Raw genomic sequence first — 14,668 nt, 5'->3', positions numbered from 1 at the left:
TACACTAGGCAGTTAAGTTGATTGCAGAGGCACAATTCTAGCTACAGCAATTGCATAGCTAGAATCAACTTATCTGCAGTTGACTTACCTGGCCGTCCACACAGAGGGAGGTTGATGGGAGAGAGTCTCCCATTGACCTCTCTTACTCCTGGCAATATCAAGGAATAGAGAGGTCAACTGCTACCCATATGTTTTGAACATCTCTGTCAGGTGCATGAAATTGAACTCTGGAAGATGGACCCTGACTGGGTCACTCTTCCACATAAAATAGGCAATCCCTTAGTCAAAGGGCAGAGCAGGGGCAGATTATACCAAAGGAAGCTCTGGAGCATCTTAGCTGCAGGGAATGTCCCCTTTCCTGTGTGGCATATAGCAGGACATTCTGCCTGCCTAAAATTCATGGGCAACTTTTTTGGGATGACCACTTAGCATGGGTGTGGCCAAGTTTCCCGTGGTCCCATAAAGTTTGTTTCCAGCCACCAGTCCTGGCTCTCAGTGTTCTGTCTTCTAAGAGTCCAATAAGCAGTGAAAGCGTTGGTAATGTGCTAGACAATATTAACATCCCGTGGTCCAGCAATTCTCTCATTCGGCACCGGTCAACCTGTAGCACCTCCTTAAATATATCTTTCGCTACTGTTTGTGCCATATGTGCCAGAATACGCACAGGATGTGATCTAGCCTGGTCAGTGTTTTAATAGAAACCCCTATCTTTTGAGTTTCCTTTCCCTTGATTGTTTGAATTTCAACACCAGTGTTGACTCAGCTTTTTTGCATTTGATCGTCATGTGAAATGCCATAAAAACTGACAGCAGAATCCATTAGCCCCAGAGATTTCCTCCCCTCAGCATTCTGCCAGCAGCCTAAATGAGTTCTGTTCGCTCCTGTGTAAACTGGCGTGCTGGGTTAGTGCTCCTAGCTCATTAGCACAGGATGGCTGTTTACTCATCGAGCATGAGTCATGTTGTAACTCTACGCTGCCTGGAGATCCTTCATATCTGGGATTTTTCCTATGGGGACTTAAAAAAAATCAGGCTTTTGCCTTGTGCTGCAGTGGAAAATGGGGTGCTTTTAAAATCAGCTAGTCAAGGAGCATTAGCTGTCTCCTGTGCCAGATGCATTCATTTGAAACAGGAGTTTGGAATGTAGGCTCTTTGGGGCTTGGACCATCTTTCTGTTCTGTTTGTATGGTGCCTGTCATCATGAGGCATCCTGGTCCCTCACTGGGGTTCCTAGATGCTACTGCAATGCAAACTAAAGAGATTCTGAAAATGCCGGCAAAACATGGTGTCTCCTCACAGACCTCTGTCCCCAGCTGGGGACTTGGAACTGGTCCTTCACATCCTCATGGGACCACCATTTGAGTCACTGGCCACATGTTCTTTAGCCATGTTGACAGTAAAAATGTTGTTTCTAGTGGCAAAAACATCAGCTCAAAGAGTGAGTGAGATGGCAGCCTTGACCGACTCTCCACCATATACAGCTTTTCAAAATAAAAACAAAGTGGTGCTATTACCACATCCCGCATTTCTACTGAAAGTGTGCTTCCAATGCCATATTAACAAATCTATAATTCTACCTACCTTCTATCCTAAAACACATGCTTCCCATGTGGAGGCCAAACTACACACTTGGATATTAGAAGGGCCATATCCTTCTGTATAGACAGGACACAATACTTTAGAAAAGTCTCCTGTGTGTGTGGTGGGGGGGGCGTGCCCTGCAGCTTGCCTGCAGCCCCGGGGTGCACTCTGGTGTGGGCTGTTGGGGGGGGGGAGCTATGGGGGGGCCTGCGTGTGCCCCCATCGGGGGCTGCACCGTGCCACGCACTTATCTGGGGTGACCTCATATAGGTCCAGTAATGCCCAGCTGGAGGTTGTCTGGCTGCTCGGCCCTGTGGCCATGGCTGTGACCAGGGATCCCTCAAGGAAGGAGTTGTCTGAGGGTCCCTGAGGCTGGCTGATGGGCTCTCCCTACTCCCTGGTATCTTCAGAGGAGCCCCCGTCCTCCCCCTCCAGTGCGGCAGGGGTATCTGTGGCTGCCGTGTCCATGAGGTGGCGAGGTGTCATCCCCTACAAGGCTGTCCCGGAGCTCCTGGTGGTAGGGATGCCTGGCTGAGCCGGCACTAGAGCAGCGGCTGCTGTTTCTGGCCTGCGTATATGGCTGGCGTAATTCTTTTATCTTGCACTGGACCTGGTCTGCGGTGTAGGCAGAATGGCCATGGGTGGCCAGGTGGGTGCAGGCGGGGGCATTTGTCTGGTGCCCTGAGGTGTCCCTCACCACATTTTCCTCGTGCCGGGCTGCCGTTATTTGACTCGCCAGTGCTGCCTTGGGAGGTGTGGGGGGCTGGCTGCTGGCCATCCAGCTATTAGCCATTGGTTCTGGGGTGGCAGTAGGCTGGGTGCTGCAACCCAGCACACGCTGCCAGCCTCCACAGCCCCTGCTTCCTGCTCCGGGGTTTCTAGGTCCTAGAAACTTTAACTGCTGCTGGAACCAGGCACCGTAGAGCCCCCAGGGGCTTGATAAACTGTCTTCACGCTCTGTCAGGGAGCTGCTATAGCGGACCACTTCTTCTGGAAGAAACAGTCTGCGAGCATCCGCACTTGCTTCCTTCCGGAAGAATTTTCTGAAAGAAGGCACTATTCCTTTTACAAAACCAGCATTAGGGGTCTAGAAGAAGTAGTATGTTCTTCTGGATTCCTTCTGGGAGAGCACCTTGCATGCATGAACACTCCCCAGATCTTCCGGAAGAGGCTGGTATTCTTTTGGAAGATCTGACACGTGTAGACATGCAGCCTTGGTGAATCTGCTCAGCGTGCAGCAGCAGTTAAAAAAGCAAATACAATGTTAGGATATAAAAGATAAGGGACAGATAATATTTTAAATACTATTATAATAGAAAAAAGCTATAGTAAAAGAATATTTAGTTTGTAAATTCTGGCACTCAGAACTTGTGAAATGCTAGATTTGTAGTTATTTGTGCAATCTTGATCACTCATTCTTCCATCCTCTAAACTGAATGAAACAAAGATCCTATAGCATGTGATTACATATAGAAAGGCTGTATCATAAAGCATAGGCACAAGGGGCTAGAACATGGATCAGTCACAAATTTAGCATTTTGGAACTTCCAAGTGATTGACATTGAAACCTAAATAATATTAACATTTTTATTTAGTTATTTAATTATGGGGGTGTTTTAAAGGAAAAAGGAGTAAGTTAAATTCTTCTGTATGCAAATAAGTCTCAGGGCTTCTATTCTAACTCCATCCAGATTGCAGTATAAACTGTTACCACTGAGTACAGGGTTAACTGTTAGCTGATGAGGTGGAGGAGGTTCACCCCAGAGTGGGGAATAAACCTGTAGGTCCAGGTGCTGTAGTCAGTGGCAGAGATCCTCTCCCAGCCCGGCCCATGTTGCTAGCTCTTTCCCTGTGGGAACTGGAGAAGCTCTTGCGCTATGAAGTACCATCAAGAGCAGGCATGTTTAAGCCATGTGCTGGATGTGGGGGAGGGGAGCCCAGCCCAGCTCTGTTCTTCATCACACCCCTGCTCACAGATGTTCTCAAAGCAGTTGTGGCTGTTTTGGGGAATGCTTGCAAGAGAAGGTATCACATTCTATTCTTTTAGCATTTCTCAGAAGAAGTTGAATGTAATTTTCCTAAGACATATCCTTTCTGTATCCTGACGGCATTCCCCTCCCAAATGTCAAAGGCTGTTACAGTGGAGGTGAGAGAGTTTCTCAGAGAAATGAAGGCAAGAATCCTTTGTAACAGAAAGCTTTAGGAAATCTAAAGAAACTAGGGTATCACTGCCAGATTTCCCTTTAATAATGTCACCATATAAATCAGGGGACACCATGGTTTGCATGACTGTGTTCATTTCCTGTCACTCTGTCTCATCAAAGGTAGAAGAAAAATAAGGGGAATTTTGGTCTGGACAACCAAAACGATGTGGGACATGGAGAAATTTCTTTTCACTGAGTGAAAACTTCAGAGGCCAAGCTCTACTGTTACATGACTGTTAATCCAAAATAACCTCAGTGATGTTAGTCCAGTTTTGTACAAGTGTGACCTAGGGCATAATACCAGTGTAGGTATATTTAGTATAGTAAGACTAGAAAGGGACATGATAGAGATATATAAAAGAAAAAATGGCATTGTTAAGGGAGAATATTATGGCCACTCCTTTTTTATCTGTTCTCATGACACAAGAGCAAGAGGACAGTCAATGCAATTGGAAAGGCAACGAACTGAAACCTGATAAATCAGCCTTGAGAATGCACTGTCACAAGGTTACTATAGAAACTAAGAACACAGCAAGATCCCAAAAAGGGATAGACATATATTGATACTGAGACCACCCAGATTTGTATAAATTAGGGGGTTTATTTAATAAAGGGTGTAAACCTTTATGCTTATGAACATACCTGAACCTTTAACTGAAAAGAGTTTCTGAACTGTCTGTGGGATAGTATTCTACAGTTGCTCTGAGGAGTGGCCATAATATCCAATCTTAACAATACCATTTTCCTTTTATATATCTCTATCATGTCCCTTTCTACAGTCTCTGACAGTTGCCATCATCAGAAGCGTTAGGGGAAGGTTCAAGAAACCGCTTCAGAGCATCTGTAGAATACTATCCAACAGACAGTTCAGAAACTCTTTTCAGTTAAAGGTTCAGGTATGTTCATAAGCATAAAGGTTTACATCCTTTATTAAATAGACCCCCTAATTTATACAAATCTGGGTGGTCTCAGTATCCATATATGTCTGTCCCTTCCCCTAAGGCTTCTGATGACAGCAACTGTCAGAGACTTGGACACTGGGTTACCTGGATTTATCCATAATGGTAATTCCAGGGTTCCCAATAGCACAAACTGAATAAATGTTTAATGCGTGAATGGCTGTGGCCACACTTGGCCAAAACTTCGAAATGGCCATGCAAATGGCCATTTTGAAGATTACTAATGAAGCGCTGAATTGAATATTCAGCACCTCATTAGCATTAGGACGCTACTGGCTGCAGCACTTTGAAAGCGTGCGGCTCGGCGCGGCTACATGGGGGTCCTTTTTGAGGGGGTCCTCAGCAGAGGGGAATAAGGGGATTTCGAAAGGAGTGGGGTCCTTTCAAAAAGGACCACTGTGGAGCCACGCTGAGTTGCGCACTTTCAAAAGTGGCACTTTTGAAGTGCCGTGGCCGGAAGTGTCCTAATGCTAATGAGGCGCTGAATATTCAATTCAGCACTTCATTAGTAATCTTCAAAATGGCAATTTGCATGGCTATTTCGAAGTTTTAGCCAAGTGTGGCCACAGCCAATATGATGTCAGCTGAGGCAGGGCCGAAGTAAGACCAGGTACTGGCCCTGTTGCAAGTCTGACTGTAATAAGATAGACAAGGGAGATGTGGGAAGAGGAGAATGCGAGTTGTTCTCCCAGGAAATGTAAAATGGCACTATGCACTGATAGGCTGGTTCAGCAACTATAAACTGCTGAAGATCTCTTCCTCAGGGAGGAAGGCAAGTGACAACAAAGAAATGTTTGGCTTTCCAACTTTTTCCTTTTCACTAACTAATTAGTTTTTAGGCCAGCTGTAGTTTTATCATGGCAAACATATAAAAATAAAGCACACAATTAGGACTAAGTCTCTGGATTTTATGTTCCTAACTCAATATTTATGCACATGAATAAGTGCTCTAATTTTAACATTTTGAACACCCACAGCTCCCATGGAAATCATCTTCACTTTGCTAAAGCCTCTTTAAGATCCAATCCAGTTATCATTTAACTCTGCAATGCTGTATGTTTCCAAAGTCATTCTTTGTTTGCCCTCCCCTGGCCCAAATTGAGGCCCCTCAGTATTCTGGACATTTTGATAAAACATCCAGATTTGAAGATGATCCGTAATTGACCCCCAACACCAGATGTTTCTTTGTATAGAAGAACGATGTTGTCTAACAGGGCACTTGGTTTAAATTGTCTTTCCTCCTCTGTCCTTGAGTAGAGGTAGTGGTTCAAACTCCTGGAAGAATTTATGAAAGAGGCATTAAAATCCAGTCAGATGACGCTAAGGGCATCTCATTTATTATAAGGGTGTGCTGCATTCCATGCACTGCCTTGAGTCCAGATACAAGTGCAGGGAGGTAGCACTACTGTTTTACTCTTCCTCAGGAAAGTGAAAGTACTCCCTTCAGCTGCCTGGTCTCAACTTCAGCTGCCACTGCATCACCACTCTCTGGTTTCTGTGGGGTTTCCAGAAATGAGGCACAGACTGAGCTTATTTAAAGCCATAAAAGGAAACTGTTTCTTGGAGGCATGTCCTCCCCTCCAGTGATACCTAGAAAGAGAAGGTGGGGGAAAGTAGCTATTTGCTGACACTGTGCCCTTGATCCAAGACAATGGCCAGCCTGTCCATGCAGGAAGTCTCATCTTGGAACAATCCTCTCAGAAGCAGAGCATGGAGCAGATGCGACAGTGTTTCGCCTGCAGCAGCAGAACATCAAGAGGTAGCCTGTCTGTAGAAGCATTACCTCTTGGGGAGATTGTACTCTTCCCCATTGGGGAACCAGGTGCTAACAGGATAGTCAGAGTTGTGGTGAAAATTCTCAAGTTGTCCAATAAAAGACGTCAGCATGACTAGGGTATGATAGGATTCAATGAACATCATGCTGCCAACTGACCACAGGGGTGGGAATGGGGCTATTTGTGTTATAGTACACTCATGTTCTAATCAGGATCAGGGCTCCCACATCCTGGGCACTGTACAAATCCATAAGAAAAGACAGTGTGCCCAAAAGAGTTTACTCTCCTTTGGAACTTAACAAAAGCTGAATCTCTTCTGAAGCCTGAGCTCAGGCTGGGGGATTGCCACCTTATGGACACCATACTAAAGCACGGACTCCAGGGCACAGTTTTATATTGTATTTGAGAAATACCACATAGGCATCAAAAAACAAAAAAGCAGGCATAGCACTTAAAAGACTAACAAAATAATTTGGTATTCTTTAAAGTGCTACATGACTGCTTTTTTTGTTTTCTGAAGATATAGACTAACATGGCCACCTCTCTGACTGTGTAGGCATGTAATTTAAAACTGGATGTATAATAATGTGTATGCATGGAAGCAGAAGTAAGTCTGAGTTGTATTTTGTCTCTTGTCCATGTAAAAATACCTATCTCTTTTCTGCACAGTGAGGCATTCTATCATATAGCCTGCTCCTCAGCCATTTGGATCAAGGTGCAGAGTGGTATCCTGTGTCTGTAGTCTCCAGTGGCTGCACCTGGGTGTTGAAGCAGACAACTCTATTTTGAAGAAATACAGCCCTCTGAGTCCTGGCAAGATGCCTTTATGGCCTCCTTTAGGTCAAAGATTGTGTATCCCTGGGGCTCACAGGTTTTGAAATATAACAGAATATTTACTGCCTTGCTATAAGCCCTTGTAAATGGGTTGATAATGTAATATGCCTAAGCTTCAATGGACTGCAGGATCACTGTAGGGATGATTCTTAATTCATATTCTAAGTTCTTTTCCCATCCTGCCACATATTAAATCAACAGAATGTTAAAAATGTTCCTGACCATTTTTAATTTCTTGCTTATGTATAGCAAGAACCAATCTGTCTTACTATAATTTTACCTTATAATTGAATGTGTTAAACTGCTTATAATCTTAGTGTTTTATTAGTTACTAAGGGGATTACTCTCCTCCTGTCAAGATAGGTAGATTTAACACAGGAATCAAATACATTATTCATTAGAAATATTACAAGTCCTGACAATAGGAAATATTTATGAGACTGTTCAAAGAAAAACTAGATTTAGTTTCTATTTTACTTGCACGCTTTGCATAACTTCCTCCCCCAAATATCGGAAAAGAATAACTTTTTTTTTCCCTTCTCTCTGCAGCATTAAAGCTGGGTCCAGAAGCATTCAAATTTGATGGTGGCCTAGAGGCAGTGGCACTGCGGCAGAATGAAAAATATTATATTCTAAGACCTGAGGTGATCGAGACATATTGGTATATGTGGAGATTTACACATGATCCCAAGTACAGGCAGTGGGGCTGGGAAGCAACACAGGTAATTGCTGTTTGGCTCAGGGTATGTCTAGAGTACGTAGAGGATCGACCTGGGCGGGGTCAATCTTCCGGAGTCTGATTTTGCGTGCCTGATAGAGACGCACAAAATCGAACTATTAGGGTTGGCAGGGGACCTTTGTACTCCTCAGTATCGCAAAGAAGTTTGATGGGAGGTGAGTTTCTCCTGTCGAACTGTCTGTGAAGGCAGCCAGGTAAGTTGATTGCAGAAAAGTAATTTCTAGCTACACAGTTGCCATAGCTAGAATTGCGTATCTACAATCGACTTACCTGCCTAGTGTAGACAAAGCCCGAGTCAATGGAATTGTTCTGCTTTTCTCTCCTGTAGCTCTTTTAATCCCAAACACTTTCCAAACAATAATATATTAATCAGCACCAGTTCCTTGGCAGATAGAGTGGTGGTGGTCGTAATTGTGATTACTATTATTTTTCCTGTGTAACAGGCAGAGAAATGGATAGATATGTGATCTTCTCAAGGTTATGCAACAAGCTAGTAGCCGTGATACCCAGTCTGTATTGTAATCAGTAGAATTGTAGTCCTAATCAGGGTTTCTTTGAGGTTAGCTTTGAAGGTTTTAGCCCAAACGTTTTTCTATGCCTGTCTATCAGAGAGGACATCAGGCAGTTCCTTGAGCTCCATCACAGTTTTCAGGGAAGTCTCATCACATGCTCTTGAAGTATGTGTACCTGTGTATCCCACTGTAAGTGCTGTGACTGGATTCCATTTGCTAGCACTGTTTGCAAGTACTGTTGATACTGAGCCATTTCCACCTTACTGAATAGACCTTGTCAGCTCTGGCCCTCCCTTTTACTGGGACTCCACTCTTTAAATACCCCTCTGAAACCACCCTCCCACTCATGCATCTGATGAAGCGGGTGTTTGCCCACAAAAGCTTATGCTCAAAAATATCTGTTAGTCTATAAGGTGCCACAAGACTTCTTGTTGTTCTCGAAGCTACAGACTAACACGGCTACCTCTTTGATACATTTGCTAGCAGTGTCCTTTGGGGCTTCACTTGCTTCTGCGCAAGGGTATAAAGGAAGTGCAGCTGTAATTTCCTAGTTCCCTCTTATCACCCACAGCAGTGAGAGGGACCTGGCAGTGGCCTTTGCTAGTATCTCTATCATGGACTGTCAGAATCTAACTTCTGAATTTCTTCAGACCAATCTGCATCCCTTTACCTTCAGCCTTTTGGACTCAGTAATATGCATCCAGATTGAAATCCATTGATCAAACTGACCCTAACAGATCACCCATCCCTGCCATGGCACTCACATATGCACAGGTACAGGATCATAAGATGATAGACTCAAAATCAGTGGGCTTCAATCCCTGCCCATCATTGAATGAACTAATCCTGCTTAAAGATAGGCACAGCAAGAGCCTGTTCTACCAGGATGAACTGTAGATTCCAAGCAGGTTCTTTTGTTCTCCATTCAAAACAGAAGATGGTGGGATGTGAAGCTCAAGTGCCACCTCTTAAAACAATCTGAGAGAATGGCACCAGGGTGCCCAGAAATTCTGGGTTCAAAAACTCCCATGCCAGTCCAACCTGTACTCTCAAAGTCTTGTCTCTTTCACCAACAGAAATTGGTCCAAAAAAAGGCGTGACCACCCCATCCAGTCTAGATGATAAAATAGTCAATATTTTAAAAGACAGACCATCAAGATTCCTCTCCATGGCCTTTAGCCAACTACACATTGCAAACATTTCAAAGCATGAACATTATCTCTATTCCACTATAGCAAATATACAGGGGTGGGGAGGAGTGTTGTGGAAACATATAGTAACTCTGTGGCCTAATGCAAAGACCACTGAACTGAGACTGTTCCTTGCTCTGCCACTGACTTGCTGGGTAACCTTGGCAAGTCACTTCACTGCTCTGTACCTCAATTTCCCATATGAAAATTTGGGATAATGTTATAAAGGTCTTTGGCTATGTCTAGGTTACAGCGATCCTTTGAGAGAAGCTCTTCCAGAAGATCTCTTCCAAAAAAATCTTTTCTTTGAAAGAGTATGCCCCACACACTAGAAAACATCCACACAGCCCTTGCTCTGTAGAAAGAACGGGTCACAGATCCAAAAATCAACATAAGAACATAAGAATGGCCATACTGGGTCAGACCAAAGGTCCATCAAGCCCAGCATCCCATCTGCCGACGGTGGCCAATGCCAGGTGCCCCAGAGAAGGAGAACAGAAGACAATTATCAAGTGATTTATCTCCTGCCATCCATCTCCTGCCCTTGTTATGAAGGCTAGGGCACCATACTTTATCCCTGGGTAATAGCCATTTATGGACCTAACCTGCAAAAATTTATCAAGCTCTTTTTTAAACCCTAATAGAGTCCTGGCCTTCACAGCCTCCTCGGGCAAGGAGTTCCACAGGTTGACTGTGCGCTGTGTGAAGAAAAATTTCCTTTTATTAGTTTTGAACCTACTACCCATCAATTTCATTTGGTGTCCCCTAGTTCTTGTATTATGGGAAAAGGTAAATAATTTTTCTATATTCACTTTCTCCACACCATTCATGATTTTATATACCTCTATCATATCGCCCCTCAATCGCCTTTTTTCCAAACTGAAAAGTCCCAGTCTCTCTAGCCTCTCCCCATATGGGACCCTTTCCAAGCCCCTAATCATCTTAGTCGCCCTTTTCTGAACCTTTTCTAATGCCAATATATCTTTTTTGAGGTGAGGAGACCACATCTGCACGCAGTACTCGAGATGTGGGCGTACCATAGTTTTATATAGGGGAAGTATGATATCTTTTGTCTTATTATCGATCCCTTTTTTAATAATTCCTAACATCCTATTTGCCTTACTAACTGCCGCTGCACACTGCGTGGATGTCTTCAGAGAACTATCCACTATAACTCCAAGATCCCTTTCCTGATCTGTCATAGCTAAATTTGACCCCATCATGTAGTACGTGTAATTTGGGTTATTTTTTCCAACATGCATTACCTTACACTTACCCACATTAAATTTAATTTGCCATTTTGCTGCCCAATCACTCAGTTTGCTGAGATCTTTTTGTAGTTCTTCACAATCCCTTTTGCTTTTGACTGTCCTGAACAACTTGGTGTCATCTGCAAACTTTGCCACCTCACTGCTTACCTCATTTTCTAGATCATTGATGAACAAGTTGAACAGGATCGGTCCCAGGACTGAGCCCTGGGGAACACCACTAGTTACCCCCCTCCATTGTGAAAATTTACCATTTATTCCCACCCTTTGTTTTCTGTCCAGCATCTTGAGGACTGTTCTTTCCGAAAAAGTGCCTCTGGAGCATTTATATGCTTTTTTGAAAGAATCTTTCAGAAAAAGATGCTCTTTCTCATTTGGGGGAGACAGACGGACGCTGTAAAAAGTGCTGCCTTCTTCCGATTGGATATTGAAAGAACACATTTTGTGGGTAGACACTCCATGGGATTTTTGAAAAGAGCCCTGGCTTTTTAAAAAAAAACATACTAGTGTAGATGTACCCTTTGAGATCTGCTGATGAAAAGTGCTAAATAAAAGCTAGATGTTTTGATTAGTACCTAGCTGCAGTACCATATCAACTGCAAATCTAGGTGATAACTGAACCTGATCGCTAACTCCTACTAGCTAACGCTTCTTTTTCATTTTAAAAAGTTAAGAAATTAAATGACAAAATCTTTGTTAATGAAAAGTTAAGGTTGCCAGCTTGTGTCTTTGCAGAATGGTAAGTTCAACAAAGGTTAACTTCTGAAAAACAGGAAATAATAGTTACATTAATGCCTGTGCAAAATAAATCTGCCCTTTTTGAGCAATGCCCACAACAACCATAGAACACACTCATGCTTTGTCTTTTCACTGTAATGGACAGACACTTCCTATTTGTGTCCTGTGCCCAAATGCCGAGTTTACTCGCCCAACAGAATATCTCACTTGTAAAATTTAATGTCATATATCCTTTTAAATTTGACCTCACTGCTGACATGACAAGACCACCACAGTGGCTTGTTATAGAACATAAGAATGGCTATACTGGGACAGAAACCAATGGTTTGTCTAGCCCCATATCCTGTCTTCTGATAGTGCCCAATGCCAGGTGCTTCAATAAACAGGGGAATCATCAAGTGATCTACTCCCCATCATCTAGGCCCAGCTTCAAACAGCCAGATGTTTAGGGGTACCCAGAGTGTGGTTTGAGTCCCTGGCCAGCATGAGCAACAGCCACTGATGGGTTTATCCTCCAGGAACTTACATTCTTTACAGAACCCAGTTCTACTTTTGACCTTCACCACATTCTCTGGCAATGAGTATCATGGCTTGCCTGTGTGTTGTCTGAAGTACTTCCTTGTCTTTGCTTTAAACCTGCTGCCTATTAATTTTGTTGTGTGACCACTGGTTCATGTCAAAACAAAACAGCAGAAATGTAGCATTTTAAAGACTTACAAAATGATTTATTCAGTGATGAGTGGGCCATTGTGTTAGACTTGAGAATTTGTGTCTTAGGACAAAGAGATTTTAAAAGCAGATTACTAGAGAAAGTTGCGAATTGTAGTTCATGTTCAAATTCGTCACATTAACACGTGGTATGAACAGAGACAACAATTACCTCACGCATTACAAGGACTGCTTCCCTTCCTTTTGATGCTTGTAATTATCTCAGGCAAGACACTTAACATCCTCCACCCCTCATCCCCCTCCTTCAGTCCTACTATGTATTTTGATTTGTCAGTTTCTATTGCAATTTTTTTTTTGGACCTCTGTACTTATAAATGTCGCTGGCTACGTCTACACTAGCCCCAAACTTCGAAATGGCCACGCAAATGGCCATTTCAAAGTTTACTAATGAAGGGCTGAAATGCATATTCAGCACTTCATTAGCATGCGGGCGGCCCGGCACTTCGAAATTGACGCGTCTTGCCTCTGCGCAGCTCGTTCCGACGGGGCTCCTTTTCGAAAGGACCCCGCCTACTTCGAAGTCCCCTTATTCCCGTGAGCGGATGGGAATAAGGGGACTTCGAAGTAGGCGGGGTCCTTTCGAAAAGGAGCCCCGTCGGGACAAGCCGTGTGGCTGCGAGGCGCGTCAATTTCGAAGTGCTGCGGCTGCCCATATGCTAATGAAGCGCTGAATATGCATTTCAGCGCTTCATTAGTAAACTTCGAAATGGCCATTTGCATGGCCATTTCAAAGTTTGGGGCTAGTGTAGGCACGGCCACTCTGTTCTGGTAATGCAATTGATCTGATGAAGTGGGTCTGTCCCACAAAAACTCATTGCAGAATAATTAATTTTGTTAGTCTTGAAAGTGCTACATTTCTGCTGTTTTGTTTTGACTGAATACAGACTACCATGGCTACCTCTCCATTACTATTCAACATCCCTGGTTCGTGTATTATGTAAAGGGGTGAATAAATAATACTTCCCTATTATAATTGTTTAGAACTGGAAGGGACCTTGAGAGGTCATTGAGTCCAATCCCCTGCACTCATAGCAGGACCTCTCACCATCTTGTTATTCACTTTTACCAAACCATTTATAATATTCTTGACTTCTGTCATGTCCTCACGTAGTTCTCTCTTTTCCAGACTGGACAGTCCTGGTCTTTTTAATCTCTCCCACATTTTTTTCCCTTTTGTGTACTTCTTTCTGGTTCTAATATACCCTTTTTGAGACAGGGGGAGCAGATCTGCACACTGTATTCAAGGAGTGGGCATAGCCATGGATGTATGTAGAAGAAATATGATATTTTGTCTTACTATCTATCCCTTTCCTAGTGGTTCCTAACATTCTCTTTGCTTTGTTCACTTTTGCTGCTCATTGAGCAGATGTTTTCAGGGAACTATCCTCAATGACTTCACAATTTCTTTCTTGTGCACTAGCTGCTGATTTATACCTCCTCTCCTGTTTTGTACATATAGCTATGATTATGTTTTCCAGTGTGCATTATTTTGCATTTATGAACACTGAATGTCATCTGCCATTTTGTTGCCAAGGCTGATACAATCTACACAACTGCGTATTGAAATGATGCAAACTGGAGCCTCAAGGTACATGTGTACCTCCTTCTTTTGGTAACACATGAGGACCTTGATCCAGATTGCTTCATATCCTCATCGCAGCTCTGTTATGTTTTGCTGATTAATTCCCAAATCTCATATCAAAATAACTGCTCTTCCAAGTTTCCACAGCCATTCAGTACAACTCCCCCAAACCAGCAAATGCAGCTGAGCGAATGCAGATAATTCTGGGTGGCAATAGCCAGCTCGCATAGGCATTTACCTTAACGATGAATTACATGATTTTCAAAAGTCTGAATTTTGCTGAACTTAACATTCTAGATGCTCACAAACTAAAACTGGGCAACCATATCTCTGCATTAGTGGCTTTTTTGCCATTTATTAATTCCTAACTCATAGGAGTCCTGTGTGAATTAACTAGTGTTTGTAACACCCTTTCTAAGTCTTTTTGAACCTATAGTATTTATGTTGCTATGAGTATTTTCAATAGCTGTTGGAAATAAAAATCTGTCAGGAACAGTCAGTGTGACCAAGTCCAGCCTTGAAAACTATTCAGTGGCTGCTGTCATCTTGAGCACAGGG

General features: G+C 43.3%; 1 protein-coding gene across 1 annotated transcript in view; it reads left to right on the top strand.

Annotated features, from left to right (window-relative positions):
• MAN1A2 (mannosidase alpha class 1A member 2) overlaps nucleotides 1–14,668 on the top strand; it is a 266,972-nt gene that overhangs the window by 244,171 nt on the left and 8,133 nt on the right. The window contains exon 11 of the mRNA XM_075001072.1: nucleotides 7,902–8,074. Within this exon, the coding sequence (XP_074857173.1) occupies nucleotides 7,902–8,074 (173 nt within the window). The remainder of the gene's footprint in view (nucleotides 1–7,901; nucleotides 8,075–14,668) is intronic.

This window comes from Carettochelys insculpta, chromosome 1 (genome assembly GCF_033958435.1).
Source record: "Carettochelys insculpta isolate YL-2023 chromosome 1, ASM3395843v1, whole genome shotgun sequence".
In the NCBI taxonomy this organism is placed as follows: Eukaryota; Metazoa; Chordata; order Testudines; family Carettochelyidae; genus Carettochelys; species Carettochelys insculpta.
This window is presented reverse-complemented; position numbering and strand designations above follow the sequence as displayed.